The 19,109-nt window shown below is 58.7% G+C and overlaps 2 protein-coding genes across 2 annotated transcripts; one reads left to right on the forward strand and one right to left on the reverse strand.

The window, feature by feature from the left end:
- Positions 1–1,652: 1,652 nt before the first annotated feature.
- On the reverse strand, positions 1,653–4,265 carry NDUFAF8 (NADH:ubiquinone oxidoreductase complex assembly factor 8). The gene is made up of 3 exons (XM_079725821.1): positions 4,128–4,265; positions 3,862–3,972; positions 1,653–1,895 (listed from the first exon to the last, which is right to left on the reverse strand). Exons 1-3 carry the CDS (start codon positions 4,209–4,211, stop codon positions 1,866–1,868), a joined length of 225 nt encoding a protein of 74 aa, XP_079581947.1. The 5' UTR covers positions 4,212–4,265; the 3' UTR covers positions 1,653–1,865.
- Positions 4,266–4,579: 314 nt separating this feature from the next.
- Positions 4,580–14,512, forward strand: TEPSIN (TEPSIN adaptor related protein complex 4 accessory protein; the record flags this gene model as incomplete). Its single annotated transcript, XM_079726002.1, has 13 exons — positions 4,580–4,627; positions 6,558–6,630; positions 6,938–7,029; positions 7,264–7,357; positions 9,523–9,590; positions 9,774–9,852; positions 9,978–10,049; positions 10,857–11,060; positions 12,043–12,220; positions 12,365–12,478; positions 12,604–12,682; positions 12,839–12,973; positions 13,952–14,512. The coding sequence occupies 13 exons, from the start codon at positions 4,580–4,582 to the stop codon at positions 14,510–14,512; spliced, it is 1,797 nt and encodes a 598-aa protein (XP_079582128.1).
- Positions 14,513–19,109: the final 4,597 nt, after the last annotated feature.

A 19,109-nucleotide genomic window follows, 5' to 3' on the forward strand; every position in this document is an offset into this window, starting at 1 on the left:
TCCCAGCCAGCGCAGGACACCGGGCCACCAGTGGGCGACCTTCTGTGCTGGCAGCTACACGTGGCAGACACAGGGCCATGCGGGCCTGGGTGACTGGGACAGCACCCTGTCCATGCTCCTGTTCGAGAGCAGGGCCACTGAGCCCAGACCGGGGTAGGAATAAGCCAAGGCCGAGGCTGTGTACTGCCTCCACTGATGCAGCTGAGCTCTCGGCCCAAGGTCAAGACCGGTGGAGAGTACAGAGCCGCACGGGGTAACTTCTTCATGGTGACGCAGCTGAAGCAGCAGCAGAGACCATCTTTCCTGCATCCTGACACAACTTGGTTGAATTCCCTTCAATAAATACAGCCTTGAAGACAGGTTGAGTTTGGGGAGGGGAGCCGGGGAGGCCTGCGAGGTGACTTCAGTGTGTGGTGAGAGGCCTGGCCCCGTCAGTGGACCACGTCCGCAGCCCTAGGCTTGAGCCATGAGGTGGCAGCTTCATCTGCCTCCATGAACTGGAGTCTGAGGGATGGCAGGAGAGAGCACTCGGCAGCACACTTCTGGAAGGGGCCAGAGCACCCGTGCCCAGCAGAGATGCCGGAAGCTCTAGCCAGCAGGCTGTCAAAGGTCACGAATGATCAGGAAGAGGAGGCCATCCTCAGGCCGGAAGCACTTGCTGGGCATAGACGCCAGGTCCAGGTGGACGCCAAAGCGGGGAGGCCCACTCCTCCCCCCGGCCTTCAGCCTATCTGTGGGTCCGTCACCCCCGGCAGGGATGGGGGTCGTGTCATCGGTGTCTGGTCCTGAATTCCAGTGTTAACTGTGAAATGTGACTCTGCCCAGCGGGACAGTTTCTACAGCCCTGAAGCCCTTGAATGGCGTGTGGCTCCCCTCCGAGGCCGCCCTGGGAACTGCATTTCACTGGGATGATGTCTCAAGAGATGAGGGGTTTCACCACCTGGGGGAAAGTCGGGCTGATTCTGGAGGAGCGTTTACAAGAGGAAACAGCTCCAGGACTCAGGGCGAGGGTGCCCTGGCACGAGGCTCTGGGACGCCAGGGCCTGGATGGAGCCAAAGGACAGTGTGACCTCCACACCCCGGGGAAGGGGCTCTGGGAGCCGTCCCCACGTGCCCAGCAGGCGGTGCTCAGGACCTTGGAATCTTCAGGCCGTGGCACCAGGGTCCTGCCAGGTCTCCCTGGACTGCGCATGTGCATGTTGGGAGGGGCGCTGCTGCGGCCTAACCTTAATGTCAGGATGACAGGTGGAACCAGAGCCAGCAGGAGCCTGGCAGGGATGGGCTTGGGCTTGGGCTTGGACTCCAGAGGCTGCAGAAGGGTGGGTAGGAGACCCCATGGGGAGGGGCTCACTACTGGGTTCCTAAACCGGACCCTCCCTCGACTCATGCCTTAGTCTGAAAGAGCAACCCCCGCCTTTTTCCCTCTCCAAGTCTGAAAAAACCATCAGTATTCCTACAGCGGGGACCTTTCCCTCATGGTGTCGCTCTTCTCTCTTTGGTCCGTGCTGTAAATTGGTAGTTACTTCTAGAGGCCTCGCTAGACTCAGACGACACGCCTTTGGTGAGAATTCTTTAAAAAATGAGACTCGAGAGGCAGGGTGTTCTATGGCCCACGCACTCACCCTGCAGACGACAAAATAGATCTTGCAGCATCTGATCTGGTCTTTATTGTGGGTTCACTTCATCTTATTCTCCCCAGAATCCTTAAGTGAGCAAGGTTGGAAAACCCATTCCCCTCTGCCCGCACTTGCCTAACGTGTTTCCGGTCCTTTTAGCCTCAAGAGCTTTTGAGGTTTTAGACAGTTGCCCCTCGGGGCCATCAGCACCGCACACCCGGGGACGTGGAGTGGAGCTCGCAGTCCTTCCTAATGGCCTCCTGTCAGGGACTTCTTGGCCTGGAAGAGAAAGTTCTTTGTCTGAATGAGTTGTTTTCAAGTTAGACGTGGCTCTAAAGTAAGAAAACTACCACACCAAATGCCATCTTCTGGCAAATAACTTACAAAGAGCCTGGCCATGGATGTGCAGCAGGGGGCCCCTGGGGCTGGGTCTCTGCTCCCGCCTCCACAGGCCACGGAGCTCAACCTGCTCTGTGGCCTCAAAGCCATGCCCACCTGTGCCAGGCACTGTGCAGGGCCACCAACGAGTTACGTTTAGTTTTCCCCCTTGGAGAGGAAACTCTGAGGTCAGAGATGCTGAAACACTCGCCCAGGGACGGGGCTCCCAGGGACGGAGCCGGAAGTGGCGCCCAGAGCCCTCTGCCTCCTCATTCAGCCCCGTGGAGCCTCAGGGTCCAGGCAGAGTGGGCAAAAGTGGGTTCACCGGCTTGTGTTCTTAGGTGAGAAACCCCCAGGTTCCCTTTGCTGAGCTTCCAGTGCCCAGGGCCTGCAGTTAGGTCACCCTCAGCGGAAAATGGCACGAGAGGCGGCGACATGCTCCCGGGGGCAGGACGACGTGACAGAGGCAAAGGAGCGTAAGGAATCACAGATGACCAGATACCTGTAATGGGTGATTCCTGACTAACCACAGGCGGTAGAGCAAAGCCTAGCGTGGCCAGAAGTGTGTGATCCTTATCGCACACGTGAATCCTTCCAACCAGCGACCACAGAATGAAGGTTTGTCCCCTCCCCAAGGGAACGCTCTAAGTAAAGCAGGGAAGCTGCCAAGAGGCAGGAAGCAAGTCCAAGGGACACATGCAGCTTGGGTGAAGGGCACATGTCGGATCAGAGGTTGGTGACAAGGGCTGAGGCCACACGTCCCAGCCACAGTGATGGCAAGGAAGGTGCAAGGAGTTCTCTGAGCCCTCCAGGAGATGAGGGATAGCCCACGCATTCTCAGCCATCCTGGAACATCAGGAAACTGCCTTGGATTCCCTGGATTCTGCCAGGCTGACCCAACTGCCCCCTCTCGGGTCCAGTTCTCGAGATCAGCAGCTCTGGCGAACAGAGCTGACCACTGGCATCGTGGCCCACCCCAGACCCACTGGGTCAGGGGCACCCAAGGCCATGACACCTTGGGCACCAGCTCAAAACCCTGTGTTAAAGCCTCATTATAGGCGGTCTCCGCACCCTCCTCTTGAGAGACTGGAACTCCCATCTCGGTTCCCCAGAGAGCTCCTCTCCCTCAGTCAGGTGTGGGTCTCTTCCAACCCTACTGCTTCCCCATCCTTTATAATAAATGCATCAACACAACACCATAACTCTTTACTTGTGCACAGTGTCTATTTTTATCGGCATAGCATTTGATCAGATGAGAATCAGAAAACGCCACAGCTCAAACAGAAACCACCTGTTACGGAAGGGTTAGAGGCAGAACTGAGTCCAGAGCCAAGAGAAGGAACACGCTGTTGTCTCACCACAGCCCGCTTCTGCGCCAGTGAGAACCAACCAGCGCGGCTGGGTGGGGGACTTCTCAGCCTCTGTAACCTTGGCCATGACAACAAACCTAAGATACACTCGTTTTTTCTCCTTTCACCCTCTGTGAAATGGGGTAGTCGAAAGGAAGGGGGGGGGTCGGGGGTGCCCGGTTGTAACTGCCCACGCACAGCACACACGTGGCGTCCTAAACACCGGAGAAACTAAGACAGCAGGGGCCGGGACCCCCCACCAGCAACAGTCCCGCAAAGGGTTACTAGGCACTGGCGGGTACACGTTGAGAGTGGTGTTCCCCCAACCTGACGGGCACGGGCACGCGCGCTCCGTGGCGGCCGGGGTCGCGCCGGCTGATGGAGGGTGTGCCGCGTCTGAAGCACTTGCTGGCGCCCAGCACCGCACCCAGAAGGAAAGGAAGCCGGAGGTCCCGCGCGGGCACGTGGGTCCCAGCCTCCCAGGGTCCGTTCCCCGGGCGGGGCCGGCGCCCACCTACCGCGGCAACGAAGCAGCTCCGTAAGGCCTCGAACTCCTGCGCGCACAGATCCTTCCTCAAGCGGCCGCCCGGGGCCATGGACGCCTGCACGCACCTGCCGTAGGCCGCGGCCTGGGGGTGGGACGGGGACGGGCGAGGGTCGCGGCGGCCCCCACGGCCGCCGGTCACCCGGGCAGACCCCGCCGCCGCTGCTCCCGTCACCACCACCCCGCCAACCCGCACCCCGCCCCGCACGGCCCTTCCTGCCCCGCCTGACGGCTCCGCACCTCGGCCCCACAGGCCGCCAGGCGATCGGGGAAGGCGCGAAGGCGGCTTCGCACGCGACCCCACACCGCTCCGTTTCCCGACATGAGCAGCTCTTCCTGGCACCCGTGGGCGCCGCCATCTTAGGTCCAGCCTCTTCCGGCGCCCAACAGCTTGATAGGTCGGCGCTTCCGCCCACAACCTTTCTTGCGCTTTGTCATTGGCCAGGCTTCGGCCCTCCCCTCCGCCTCTCCTCCGGAACCGCTCCTGGTGTTCCAGAGCCTTGCAATTGGCTCGCGATTTTGTCTGTCTTTGTCCTTGGACTTTGGATTGGTTCACGTGCAAATTGTTTCCCGAAGTCAGCCGCAGGGCCCGCCTCACGCGAGTGATTGGCCAGCGGGGTCAGACCCGCGCAGTTATTGGAAGGGGCTCGGGCCTGGCGGGAGCTGGGCGGGGCCGGCAGGTGACCGGTACCATGGCGGCCACGGTACCGTTGCGGGACCGCCTGAGCTTCCTGCACCGGGTGAGTGCGGGGGGCCCCGGCCCCGCCGCGCGCCGCCTCCTGGCCTCGCCCCCGGCCCGAGCCGGCCGCCTCCCTGGCTCCGCTCGACCCTCGCGGCGTCCCCGCGCGCCGGGCTCTCCGGCTGCTCCTGAGCTCGGCGTCCCCTCCGTCGTCCCCCGGCCCCTCCCACTTGTTCTCTCACCTCTTTTCCACCCCCTTCCGTCCCCTCCTACACCCCAGACCCCTCCTCCTCTCTCCTCCTACTCTTCGGCCCCTCCCAAAGGGGGGGACCCCACAGCACGTACGTCGAGGGAGCAGGTCAAGACACCCGTGTGTCAGGTCCACTGGGGACAGTGAGACCCCGTTGAACAAAATCCAAGTTGGAGAAGAGAGCTGTGGGACCCCAATTTTTGTTTTCTTACCCAACTTAAAGTATCAGTAGCCTTACAGAAAAGGAAACATAGTGACCCCAAATTGTGTCCAAGATAAACACAACCAGACACTGGTCCGGGAGACAGGGGAAAGCCTTTTATTCAGTGGCTCAGGCAGTGGGGGAAGCCCTGAGCTCCACTCCAAATTGTGCAGAGAGGACTGAGAGTTTTCAGTACAGAAGGAGGGAAGGGTGGAGCTCAAGTGAAAAATTATAGGCAGTTGGGCAGTGTCCACGGGATACCGGCTCCTGTGCTGATAGCAGGTGGTTACAGAAGCTAAGATCCCATCATCCCGTAGCGACTGGGAGACAGGCCCTGTCCTTCCTGGTGGTTACATTTAGAGGAGTGGCCTTCAGGTCCTTGAGAAAGATACTCCCGAGTTGTAGGAGGTCCGTGTTCACAATTGTAGGTGGTCCGTGTTCACAATTGTAGGTCCTTCTTAGAAAATGCTCCTGAAATGACCCAGAACCAGTCCAATGTCCAAGGTCAAGAAAGGGAGGTTGGGGTCTGTCACCAGGTATAGGCCAGAATGAACAGTAAATTCTCCTGGCACCTCGAGCTTCCTCAGGCAGGCGGTGGGGATGGGGGTGGGGGGATGCCCGGTTCACCTTCGTGCTGCCAGAAGCCCAGTCAGTTCTCTTTGAGCAGAGATTTCGCTACGTGCCAAGCATTCTGCGGCTCTGCAGACCTTGCCAGCTCCCCTCTGGGTCTTGGTGGACAAATAGCTAAGCAGTGTGTACACACAGCCTCGTGCGACATTCAGGCAAACCGTATCTGTGGCCAGCGCCTCCCGGAGTGCACCTGAAGTCTGTCTACACTGAGGCTCGTGCCCCCCAGTTGTTCAGTGATATGGAATGGGTGTTTCTGGTTTTTATCCCTATAAGCTATACGTCTTTGTGCTGAGTCAGTTCTTAATGTAAAGGCGTTTCTGCTAACAGGTAAATGTGAGACACACGACTAAGTTGGTTGTTCTTGCTTTGGGTTGTTTCCGTGGAGTCCCTTCATAGAAGTGGAGCTGTGGGTCGGTCAGGCTGAATGTTTATGTCACTTTGCTGATTTGTGTTCTGGAAAAATGCAATCTTCCCAGTGCCCTGCGTGGGAAGTGGGAAGGGGGCTGACCCCAAGGGCTTTTTTTTTTTTTTTTTTTTGCCAGTCAGTAAGTAGGTAAACTAAAGGTGGTTTTAAGTTGTGCGGTTGTAAGCATAGGGGTCTGGGGGCCATGCCGAATCCTGACCCAGAGGGCCCGTCACCATGGAGACCACCACCCATTTCCTCTTCCCAGGCGTTCATCCTGACCTCCACAGGGGAGGCTCCTGCAGGCTTCCTGTGGCCAGTAGCACCATAGCTGCCCTCTCTGGGTCCCCTCACCCTGTGGCATGCCAACAACGAGATGTGTGGAGACTGGTACCCACAGGAGCCCCGAGAGCGAGGGCTCCTGTGGCCCCTCTCAGGAATGGGTGGCCGGGGGCCCCCTGTGTGCGTGGCCACTCACTGTGGGCGGGGCTCTCCCTCCCTTTCAGCTCCCGATTCTCCTGAAGGGAACGTCGGATGACGACGTCCCGTGTCCAGGCTACCTGTTTGAGGAGATCGCCAGTATCCTTCCTTGTGGACACATGTTGGGGCCCTGGAGCAGGGTTCCTGGGCTTCTACCCTGAGCGGGCCACGGCTTCTTTACCATAGTAGCCAGGTGTGAGCGGGCTCTGAAGGCCGCACTACTGATGACATCAGGCTCAGGAAACCCTAGAAGCCCGATGCTCCTGAAACCAGGGCCTGGGGTGGGCGCCTGTTGGGGGGACACACCGAGGAGCGTGATGGCAGGAAGGTCTGCCTTCTCTCCCAGGCCAGCGGCCTTGTGCGGCCCAGGGTCAGCTCGCCCCTTCCCTAACCGAGCGCCTCCCAGAGATCTCCCACGAGTCCCTGGGCAGCAGCCAGTGCCTCCTGGAGTACCTGCTGAGCCGTCTGCAGAGCGGCTCTGGCCGCGTGAAGCTCAAGGTGAGTCCGTGAGCGGCTCCACAGACCTTCCTGGGGGTTAGTTTAGGGCCCAGTCCCGCCCCCGGTGGTGAGGCTGGAGGGGAGGGGTGAGCCGGGGGCGCGGTGGCTGTGTCTGGAGGGGTGAGCCGGGGCGCGGTGGCTGTGTCTGGAGGGGTGAGCCGGGGGCGCGGTGGCTGTGTCTGGAGGGGAGCCGTTCTTTGGGCCCAGCTCTGCCCCACATGCCTGCTTCCCCAGGTACTGAAGATCTTGCTGCACCTGTGTGGTCACGGCTCCTCGTCCTTCCTGCTCATGCTTAAGCGCAACCCCGCCTTCATCCAGGAAGCCGCAGGTACAGCGCCGCCACAGCCCAACGGAGGTGCAAGGAGGAGGGTGGCCAGGGCAGGTCCCGGCCAGATCCCTTAACCCGGGCCCCCGCTTCCCCACCCCTTACTCAAGCTCCCCACCCTGTGCCCCGTCCACCCTGTCCTCTGCTGCCAGCACCTCCGTGCCGGACCCTTCCCTCCTCCCCGCGGGGCCAGGCCAGCTCAGCTGGGGGCTCCTCCAAGCCCTCCCTGCGCTTAGCCCCCCGCTCCTCCCCTGTGTTCACCACACTGTGCAGAATGACTGGTGTCTGTCCGTGAGCCCTGCCAGGCCCTTGCGGCCTGGACCTTTCCTGTCCTTGTGCCCTGCACACGGTGGGCGCTCGGCAAGCGTCTGCACTGCCGTCCCTGCCACGGGCTCTCTCTTCTCCCCAGGGCTGCTGCTCAGGGCCCTAGTAAGCCTTCCACTCTTGGAAGGGCTGTGGGAGGACGGGACTAGTGAGGCCGTCGGGAGAGGTGGGGCTCTGGCCTGTCGTGATCCAGGCGACAGGTGGGTCTGGGGTGGAGCCGCATCCCTCACCCGCCCCCAGGCCGGAGGTGTCCGTGCGTCTCTCATCTCTTGTTAACAAGGACTTGTAGGGACGTGGCCTGAGATCTTCTCCTCGGGTGGGGCGAACTGAACAGCAAGGCCTTGTTCAGGCAAGAACCCACCCCGCCAAGCTGTCCCTGAGAGGGCAATGCCATGGAGGGGACTGAGTCCCTTGGCCACTGCTTGCTTGCAGGAGACCCTCAGCAGTTAGCGAGTGAGTCCCACCCGCCAGGTGCTGGGACTTATCCCACCCACACCCCAAATCCACTGTCCCCCCTTTACTGCAGGCAGGACTGAGGCTAGGGTGGGGCTGGGCTGCCCATGGGCCCTGGGCCACTATGTCAGTGCCTTGGAGACAGGGAATGGCCTTGAATCAGGCACAGACCATGACTCAGCAGATGCCCAGAGGCGTCCAGGGGGCTGGGGGTGCACTTTGTCATAGCTTAGCTCCCCAGAGCTTGTGCACTGAAGCAGCACGGCTGGTTCATATGCACCAGCCAGCTGGTCAGAATGGGCCTGTCCCGCTGGGCAGCTCATGTGACCATGGCTGGTGCAAGATGTCACCTCTATCCTGGTCTCCAAAGAGGGCAGATGAAGCAGAACAGGGACAGCAGACCGTGGTTTTCTGTTGGCACCAAAATCTCTTGAGCTCTGAGCACTGCCCCCAGAGGACGGGTGCCCAGATAGGCCTGCACAGGCTGTGAGAAGAGATGGTACTGGGAGCAGGAAGGTACACAGAGAGGACGGCCCTACTTTGGGGGCCAGACGGGGGTCCCCTGCGATTCGAGGCTTGGGCCCCACAGGGAGGGTGGGAGCTGTGGCAGGGAGGTGCCCGCCCTACCTGGTTGCAGGGCCGTGGTCTGCACACCCCAGGGCTGGCCTGCCAGGGTGGAGACAGCACCAGATGGGTGAAAAGTGAGATGTGTTTGGACGGAGGAAACAGAGAAGCCCCGCTCTTCCTCTCAGCTCTGAAAGGATGAGGTGGAGCCAGGCCTAAGGGTATCCTCCAGCTAGTGCAAGGGCCCTGCAGCAGGGAGAGCCCGGGAGTGGCTTAATGAGATTTAAGCTCATTTGATTCACCACATCTGAAGTTTTTTTTTTTTTTTTCACATCCGAGGTTTATGAGCAGGAGACTTTTCAGGCGTGATAAGGAACTTGAGTTTTATCATCTTTGAGCCCCTGGAAGCTCTAAGTGTTTTGAATTGGACAAGAGCCTCCTCTGGTTGCCTCTGGGTGGAGAAGGGTTGAGGGGAGGCAGTTAGGCCGTGGGTGCAGGAGCTCAGGCGAGGGGCGGCAGTGGGGTCAGGGAGTGATGCCGCCCACGGTGTTCTGGAGGGTGGCTTGCAGCCTCGCCGCTGTGGGTGTGGGCGAGCGGGAGCCGAGGGCTTGTGAGGGCATAGCCACCTCAGGCCTGGGGACGGTGGTGCAGCTGTGCTTTAGGAAGCCCCCAGGGACTTGGGGGGTGGTGCTGAGCAGGGGCCTCATGGGGGGCTGGGCGGGGCCGAGGTTCACCACCTGTGTCGGGGGTGGGCTTTGAGGCTGGGCCCCTCGGGGTGGTTGGCATAGCCCAGCTCAGCTCTGCCCCCCTCTGCCTCCATCCCGCAGTTTTCACGGGACCCGCGGATCCTCTCCACGGGAACAGCTTGTACCAGAAGGTGCGGGCAGCTGCCCAGGTGAGCCCAGGACCCAGGTCTCTCCCTGCTTTTCCCACCCGGGACTCTGGTTCCACTCCTGCTGTGGGACAGGAGCCCCTGTGTGTGGCCCTCAGAGGAGAAGGGGACAGGGGTGCAGAGCAGAGGGGTGGGCGGGAGGACAGTGGCGTGTGGCAGTGCTGAGTGTACTCTGCCTCTGCCTAGGACTTGGGGGCTGCCTTGTTCTCGGACGCCTTGTCACCTCGGCCTCCCTCCCAGCCACCCAGGGCCCTGCCTCCAGCAGGTATGCATGTACGTCCAGCCCCATCACCAGGTTCCACTCTGCGGGGGCTCACAGTCTCTCCTCCCCAGAGTATCCGGGGCTGAGGGTGGGGGTCCCCGCTGCTGCTGACGTGGGCCTCCCCACAGGCATGGGCTCCCAGTCCAGGCCCCAGAGCTCCCTACAGGGCTTCGGCTACAGCAAGGAACGGGGCCACACAGGTGAGTGCTGTGGGGATGAGGGGCGGGGTGAGGGGTGGGCGGGGCCCGTGTGCCTCCGACTGACTTCCCTCCCACCCTGGGGCGGCGGGGCGGGTGCAGCCGCTCTGTTTAACCGACAGGTGAGAAGCCAGGCTGAGGGTCAGCCTTGCACTTGGGCCCCCAGCGCTGGCTCCTTCAAGGAGCCAAGGGCAGAGGGTGGTGGTCCCGGCTGTGACAGAGGTGATTTAGAGCAGGCCCGGTGCCGGCCCTGCTTGCTGGGAGAGCCTGAGGCCCCAGCAGGGCCACGTGAGCCTCTCATGGGCTCTGGGCCGTGTCAAGCTGTTGTGCTGTCTGGTCACGGCTTCCAGTTCCCTGGCACTTCTAATTCCTAAAGTGGGTCTGCCTCAGAGGCCCCGCCTTGTCCTAATTTGGGGGTGACCGCCGGATCACCCTCCATGGGGCACTCATGTGGGAAGGCCCTCCAGCCCTGGACATGAGCACTCCTTAAGCGGCCACGGAGATTGTGGTCCTCAGGACAAGCACCTTGGGTGGCCCCCTGCTCCGAGGCGGGGACCCAGGGAGCCCAGCGGCACAGCTTTGCTGTAAGCTGCCGAGCGTCCAGGTTCCACAGGGCCAGGATGCACTGAAGTGAATTCACCACAGAAGCTTCCGGAAGGGCCCTGTTCCTCCACACGGCCTCTGCTCTGTGACAGCAGCTTGTGTCCTGCTCCCAAGTCCTGGGTGGGGAGCAGGCAGGGGTACCTCATCCTGGGAAAACGGGGCAGGACTGAAAGGGGTTGTGCCGTCTCCTCTCTGTCTCTGGTGCAGGCTCTGCGGGCGAAGCCTTCCTGTCCACCATCCAGAAGGCCGCAGAGGTGGTGGCCAGCGCCATGCGCACTGGGCCTGAGAGCCCCAGCTCCCAGAGGTCCCTTCTGCGAGGTGACGCCTACCAGCCGGCTGTGACACCTTCAGCCAGCCTCGGCCCTCCAACCCCCGGGAACCCTCTCCCCACAGCCGGCCCAGGTGCCCGAGGTATCCAGCGAGACTCCTCCCCTGGAGGGATCTGGCTTCCCCCTCCCAGGGCCCTGGGCTTCCTGTCACCTGTTTGGGCCAGGCCGGAGCTGATGGGGGAGGAGGAAGAAAGCAGCCCACCCATGGTGGGAGGGGGTACGAGCCACACCCTGCTGGTCCACGACATCTCTCAGAGCCAGCACACTCCATTGGCCACGTGGGAACCCCCGCAGGGCCAGCCGCCCATGCGACTCGAGTTCCCTGGGGTCTCTGCGGTGGCTGCCTTGTCCCCGCACTGTCTGACGTCTCTGTCAGTCTGCTCTGGGTGGGAGCTTGGGTGGTAAGGCCCCACGAGAAGGCGGGGTCTGCCCAGGATCCCAGCTGCTCAGACACAGAAGCAGGACTTGAGCTGGGACGGGAGCCCAGCCCCAGGTCTTGTGCATTCACCCCATGCGTTCAAGCGGCTGTGCAGCCCATCAGGGCCCAGGGACAACAGGGAAGCCCCCCACAGGGTCCAGGCTCCGTGGCACGTGTGTTCTGGTGGTGAGCTGTAAGAAAAGATGGAGGGGCAGCTGTCTGTGATCTCCGCGTTTCCCAGAAGCTGCTGTCACGTTTGTCCGGCTTGAAGGAAGAATGTCAGGGCTCACTGGGATTTGAGAGCTGCTGTGCTGGGCGCTGCCCCACTGCCCCAGCCCGCTGCCCTGCGCGTCCTGCCTCCCGCCTGGCCTCTGGTGCCTGGCGCTGCTTCCTGCATTTTCCAGGCCGGGCGTGTCCCATGCGGGACCCCCCACCCTGGCCCTGAGTCAGAATGTGCCCCATTCTGCCCCGTCTCCTCTCGCCTGGTGTTTCCTGGAGCTGGAGCCCAGGCGGCCACCCTGTCCACATCTCAGGGCCCAGCCCCCAGGCCCTTCCCTGGGTCTCCCCGTCCAGGGCTCCCGGAAGATGGACATGGGGCCAGTCTGAGGCCCACAAGGGTCTTACCCTTGGTCACTGTTTCTTCCAGCCATGAGACACCAGCCTGGGCAGGCCGGAGGCGGCTGGGATGAGCTGGACAGCAGCCCAAACTCTCAGGATTCTTCCCAGGAAAATGACGACCTGGGCAAGGCCTCGGACTCAGGTAGCCCGTCGGGCAGTGACAGCCCCTCAGGGGCCAGCCGGGCACCCAGCGACCTGGCAGAAAGGTGAGCCAGCACCCCAGGGCACCCACCCCTCCCTGCCCTGCTCCAGGGTCCTACCCCGATGGGGGAGACTTGACCCGGAAAGGCTTCACCCCTCCTGGCATGGGTGGAGCCCACCCTCTTTCCTGACCTGCGTGCCCCCGACAGGGTCGAGGCCGTGACCCTGAGTGACTGCCAGCAGGAGCTGAGCCTGGTCCGGGCCGTGACACGGGGGCCACATTGCTTCCTGAGCCGAGAGGAGGTGCAGCACTTCGTCAAAGAGTGAGCCCCTGACCCACCGCAGGCTCCCCAGCCCTGCGCCCCGCCGGCCCTCGCCCTTGCTCTGCACACCGCCCCCCTCTTGCTCTGCTGGCCCAGCCCCATTGCCCGGTGCCCCCTTCATGCAGGTGTGGACTCCTCAACTGTGAGGCCGTGCTGGAGCTGCTCATCCGCCACCTGGGCGCAACCAGCGAGCGCGTGCAGATGGTGAGGAGGGGAGCGGGGGTGGCGGTGGGTGAGGGCGGAGTGAGCACGGGATGCTGGTGGACCGCCCAGCTCGGCTGAGGGCCGAGAGGAGGGAGGGAGCTGGTCAGACAGCCCTCCCTGGGGGTGGACCCTGCTGACGTCGAGCCCGCCCCGCAGAGAGCTCTGGGTGCCATCGCCTCCCTCGGGTGCACCGACCTGCTCTCCCAGGAGCGAGTCCTGCTCCTTGCCCGGCCTCGGCTGCAGGAGCTCAGTGTGGGCAGCCCCGGACCCGTGACCAACAAGGCCACCAAGGTGGGCAGCCTCTGGGACCCAGAGAAGCGGGCGCAGGACGCCTCGGCAGCCCCACACCGTCTCCCCCACCCTCCACTGCCTTCCCTAGACCCGCCCCTCCTGCCCTTGCTGGACAGGAGGGACAGGTCGTGCCCTTAGGACAGCGGTTGGGGGCCTGGCCTCTCCCTGTTCCTGGCACCCCCATGCTCCCCCGCCCTTCTGCTCAGCAGCTCTGCCCTTCGGGCGACTCGCTCTCCCTCATGTCTCGTCTCCTGTGGGAAGCCTCCTCGACTGCTTGGATGCATCTACCCCTCTGTTCTGCACTCCTGGTCACAGCTCGTGGGTCTGAGCTCTGCTCCCAGATCCCCAGCTCCAGGAGGACAGAAATGGTTCCGTTCGTCTGAGTCCTCTTTCCACTGATGAATGTGGGGAGGCCACCTGGAATCTTCGCTGGGGGCCCCTCGGCAGCAGCCAGGCCCCGGCATCTCCGCCCGCTGTTGGCATCCTTCGGCTTCTGGTTTCCTCTGTGGTGGCTGAAGATTCAGATCCTTAGTTACCTGTCCCTAAACTGCCCTTCTTCAAAGCACTAGTGAAACTGCCACACATGAAACACACTGTGGGCATGTCACGGTGGTGTTTCTAAAACCTGGGAAGGACCCAGGAGTCCAGCAGGCAGGAACGATCAGGGGGTTTAGACACGTCTGTTCTCTCCGCGTGTGTGTCAGGTTCTCATGTGGCACCTGACCGGGGGGGCTTTTCCTGCTCTGGCAGGTCACATGGCAGCTTGATGCCGGGCAAGTGTCCATTTGTGTGACAGCGGGTGGGGAGCAGCAGCGCTGCAGTTGGGGGAATGACACGAGAACAGTTGTGAGCGGCTAGCGGCCCTGCCCCCTGCTCTGGGCAGCGGCATTGAGGAGGGAACCGGGAGGGCCATGTCCTCTGAGATTCCTGGAGGAGCATAGGAGCCCTCACTGATTCCCCTCTTCTTCCCTCGTTCAGATCCTGAGACACTTTGAAGCCTCCTGCCGACAGTGGCCCCCTGCCCGGAGGCCCCCAGCCGAGCCTGGCCCCGCAGTCGCCCGTGTGGGCCCATCAGACCTGCTGACCGACACCCTGCCTTTCACCGGGGGCCAGGCCTTCCTGCAGCCTCTGAGTTCAGCTCTGTTCTCGCCCAAGGGCACTGCTCCCCCATCGGGGCTGCAGCCCGGCCCTGTGCCCCCGACTTCCCTGGACGGCTGCCCCCTTCCAGCCCATGCGGATGCCAGGGAGGCCAAGACCAGACTGGCAGGTTCCAGAGAGCAGGGGGCTGGATCTGAGCGGGGCCTGTTCGGCACAGACACTGCAAAGGGAGGGCCAGAGCTTGACCCGGGCCCCGGAGATAGCTGTGACTCCTTGTTTGCTGGCATGGAACTGGTGGCCTGTCCCCGCCTGGTGGGGGCCGGGACTGCTGCAGAAGAGTCCCTCCCAGCCTGCCAGGCTCCCTGGACGTCGTCACAGAGGGTGGCAGCAAAAGAGCCTTCTGGCTCTGAGCCATCAGCTTTCGCATTCTTAAACTCATGATCTTGTCAGCCTGGGCCACTTGCAGAGTCTCTGTGTCCCCCAGCCCCTCGCTCCTAGGACCCTGTGACTTTGTGCTGTCCCCATGTGCCCACGGCCTCTGTGTCCCACCAAAGAGTGGCCCCCTCAGGTGTCTGCAGTCACCCTCGCCCTCCTCCGGCCTCCTCCCCTCACCCACTGAGGCCTTGGTGCGGGCAGCCACCCAGCCAGGCAAGCTCAGAGTGGACAGCCCACCCAGTGACGAGAACAGCCACCAGTAAAGCACAGATAATATTTCAGGAGTCCACGAACCAGCCAGAGCCAGGCCGGCACTGCCGGAAGAGGTCATCCTTGCCCATGGGGGCTACTCCCCAACCTTGTCCCTGAGGTGGGTTCCCCATTTTTCTGCTGGGGAGCAGGACCCCCCCACAGCCCACCCGTGGGTGTGATGGCCGAGGAGCAGCCCCCCAAGCAGCCCGCAGGACACACAGGGAGGGCGGGACGGGCACAGAATGAGGAGCTGAGTGCTCGCTGAGACTGGCAGCCGGCGGGCCCTGGGCTTCCGGGTCCCCCACCTCACAGCCATCTGGTCTGGCTGGATGAGCACACCGCCCGCTCTTCCCAGTTGCCGAAGGGATCCTAAGGGAGGACAGTGGGGTGGGTGGTATGGCGTGGCCTGCCTGGAGGGCATGGGAGGGAAGGCCTGCTAACCGAGCTCAGAGACCAGACGCCCCTCGGAACGGTCCTCAGTCCCCAGGGTCCTCACGGGCACACAGAGAGGGGCACCGGGGGGAGACAGAGAGGCCCCATCTGCAGGCTGAGCCCAGGCCCGGCCCCCAGCCAAGCTTCTGCTGTTTCCAGACGACAGGCCTGAGAGGAGGACCGCAGGGCCGCCTCAGTCATTCCCCCCTGCCCCCGCTGTCTCCTTGGCCAGAGACTGGCCATTTGGACTTGAATTCCTATAGCAGCAGGTAGGCACAGGGCCTTACAAGTGCTGACCTCGGGGTCCCCTGGGGAAACCCCTGCCTGCCCTGCCCTCAGAAACAAGGATTTTTGGGTGGATTTGGAATCACCGCTTGGGTCTTTGAGCTCAGATCCCTCTCTCAGCGGGGGTGGGGGGGTGTCCTAAGCAGCGTCACACCTTCTCTTCCAGCAGGATAGGGCCCTTTCCAGCATCGGGTCCCTGTGTGACCCATGTCAGCTCCCCCCTGCCATGACCACTGCCTGCAGACTGTACAGCCACCTCAGAGCAATAGCTGTGGTCCCTCTTGGAAGAACTGGGGTCACACCTCCTACATAAACACTGCTGTTCACACAAAGCTGCACTGTTTGCTTTTTTCTTTTATTTTCTATCTGTGTGTGTGTGTGTGTGTGTGTGTGTGTGTGTGTGTGTGAAGATGGCCCTAAGGGGCACACGGAGAGACTTCTAAAAGCAGGGACAGGTATTTCTTCCTTAAATGTTTGGAAAGACTCCCCAATGGAACTATCTTGTCCTGTAATTTTCTAAATTGCAGGGTTTTTAACTATGAAGTTCAATTTTTTTTTTTTTTTTTTTTTGCGGGACACGGGCCTCTTACTATTGTGGCCTCTCCCACTGTGGAGCACAGGCTCCGGACGCGCAGGCCCAGTGGCCATGGCTCACGGGCCCAGCCACTCCGTGGCATGTGGGATCCTCCCGGACCAGGGCACGAGCCTGTGTCCCCGGCATCGGCAGGCGGACTCAACCACTGCACCACCAGGGAAGCCCCCGAAGTTCAATTTCTTAAGTAGATTTAGGATGATTTGGGTTATCTATTTCTTCATAGGCGAGCTTAAATAATTTTTTTTAAATTTATTTTTGGCTGCGTTGGTCTTCGTTGCTGCACGTGGGCTTTCCCCAGTTGCAGTGAGTGGGGGCCACTCCTTGTTGGGGTGTGCAGGCCTGTCACTGCATTGGCCTCTTGTGGAGCACAGGCTGTAGGTGCGCAGGCTTCAGTAGTTGCGGCATGCGAGGTCAGTAGTTGCAGCTCGTGGGCTCTAGAGCGCAGGCTCGGTAGTTGTGGCGCACGGGCTTAGCTGCTCCGTGGCATATGGGATCCTCCTGGACCAGGGCTCAAACCTGTGTCCCCTGCATTGGCAGGCGGATTCTTAACCACTGCACCACCACAGGAGCCCCAGCTATAGAGTTTTTCTAGCCTACTTTTCATTATTCTTTCAATTTCTATAGAGTTCCACCTGTCATTTCTGTTACTGATAATTTTTCCCCTTTCTTGGTTAGTCTCATTAGAGGTTTATTAATATTACTGACCTTTTCAAAGAACTAACTTGGTTTAATTCTATCTACTAGTTTTATGTTTTCTATTTCATTGATTTTTGCTCTTTATTATTTCATTCGTTCTGGGTTTTTTTCTTTCTCTAGTTTTTTAAAGCTTAGATTATTGATTTGAGAACTTTATTCTTTTCTAATATAAACGTTTTAAAATATTTATTTATTTGGCTGCACCAGGTCTTAGTTGCAGCATGTGGGATCTTTTTTTTTTTTTTTTAAGTTGTGGCATGCAGGATCTTTAGTTGAGGCATGTGGGATACTTAGTTGTGGCATGCAGAATCTTTGGTTGAGGCATGTGGGCTCTTTTAGTTGTGGCAGAAAGGATCTAGTTCCCTGACCAGGGGTCGAACTTGGGCCCTCTGCATTGGGAGCATGGAATCCTGCACGTTTTCCTCTAGACACTGCTTTAGCTGCATCCCATGAATTTTGATACATTTTATTTTTATTCAGTTCAAAATATTTTCTAATTTCCCATAAGACTTCCTTTTTGTCTGATGGATTATTTTAAAATGTGTTTTTTTGTTATTACAACTTTAACTCTGATGTAAGAGAACATATTTTGTGAGACTTCCATTATATTGTTAAAGATTTCAAACTTTTGTTAAAGTTTGTTTAGTGGCCCAGAATATAGTGTATCTTGATGAATGTTCCATGTACATGAGAAGTACAGAAGCTCCATGAGAAGCTCCATGTCTAGAGAAGTACAGATCAATCTCCTTCATCAACATGGATTAAAAAAAAAATCCTCAACAAAATATTAGCAAAACAGGGCTTCCCTGGTAGTGCAGTGGTTAAGGATCCACCTGCCAATGCAGGGGACATGGGTTCGAGCCCTGGTCCGCAGAGCATGATCCCACATGCCGCGGAGCAGTTAAGCCCGTGTGCTACAGCTACTGAGCCTACACTCTAGAGCCCGCAAGCCACAACTACTGAAGCCTGCACACCTAGAGCCTGTTGTCCGCAACAAGAGAAGCCACCGCAATGAGAATCCTACACACCACAACGAAGAGTAACCCCTGCTTTCTGCAACTAGAGAAAGCCCGCGCGTAGCAACGAAGACCCAGCGCAGCTAAAAACTAAAAATAAATTAATTAATTTAAAAAACAAAATTAGCGAAACAAATCCAGCAATATACAAAAAGTAATACATCACAATAAGTGGAGTTTTTCCTGGGGAAGGAAGGCTCGTTCAACATCTGAAAATCAATCAGTGCAATTCATCATATTAACACACCAAAGGAGAAAGAATCACATTATCATTTTACACAGAAATAGCAAGAGAGAAAGTTCAACATTCATTCATGATTTTTAAAAAAACTCAGCAAACTAGAAATATAACTATTTCTTTCACCTGGTAAAGAGTATCTACAAAAATCCCACGGCTAACACCATACTTAATGGCAAAGGACTGGATGTTTTCCCCCTAAGATTGGGAACAAGGCCAGGTTGTCCATGCTCATCACTTCTGTTTAGCATTGTCCTGGAAGCTCCAGCCACAAAATAAAACAAGAAAAAATCAAAAGGCAAACACATTGGAAAGGAGGAAATAAAACAGTTTCTATTCACAGAGAGCATGATTGTCTATGTAGAAAATCACATGGAATCTACACAAAACCCTAAAACTAATAAATGAGTTTAGCAAGAACACAGGCTACAGAGTAAATTATACCATGAACTGTATTTTCGTATACTGGTGATAAACAATTTAAATTGACATTTAAAAAACTATTATTTATGATAGGGCTTTCCTGGTAGTGCAGTGGTTAAGAATCCGCCTACCAATGCAGGGGACACGGGTTCAAGCCCTGGTCTGGGAAGATCCCACGTGCTGCGGAGCAACTAAGCCCACGCACCACAACAAATACTGAGTCTGCGCTCTAGAGCCCGCATGTCACAACTGCTGAGCCCATGTGCCACAACTACTGAAGCCCACGCGCCTAGAGTCTGTGCTCCACAACAAGAGAAGCCACCGCAATGAGAAGCCCGTGCACCGCAAGGAAGAGTAGCCCCTGCTCCCTGCAACTAGAGAAAGCCTGCACGCAACAACGAAGACCCAACACAGCCAAAAATAAAAATAAAATAAATAAATTTATTTAAAAAAAACAAAAAAACACTATTATTTATGATAGCATCTGAAAAATGAAATAATTAGATATAAATCTAAAAAATATATGTAGGCTCTGTATGATGAAAATACAAAAGACTGATGAAGGAAATCAATGAAGACCTACATAAATGGAGAGATATACCATGTTCACAGATTGGAAAATTTTACTGTTAAGATGTCAATTCTCCCCAGATTGATCTATAGATT

The sequence above is a fragment of the Hyperoodon ampullatus genome (genome assembly GCF_949752795.1).
Source record: "Hyperoodon ampullatus genome assembly, chromosome: 19".
NCBI classification, from domain to species: domain Eukaryota; kingdom Metazoa; phylum Chordata; class Mammalia; order Artiodactyla; family Ziphiidae; genus Hyperoodon; species Hyperoodon ampullatus.

What these genes read in the sequence shown, in the direction of transcription:
- NDUFAF8 (XM_079725821.1), bottom strand. Translation starts at nt 4,211, where the DNA reads ATGTCGGGAAACGGAGCGGTGTGGGGTCGCGTGCGAAGCCGCCTTCGC. An exon ending in TGGCGGCCTGTGGGGCCGAG is followed by an intron (nt 3,973 to 4,127) that starts GTGCGGAGCCGT and finishes TCCCACCCCCAG; the next exon opens with GCCGCGGCCTACGGCAGGTG. An exon ending in GGAGCTGCTTCGTTGCCGCG is followed by an intron (nt 1,896 to 3,861) that starts GTAGGTGGGCGC and finishes TTTCTCTTCCAG; the next exon opens with GCCAAGAAGTCCCTGACAGG.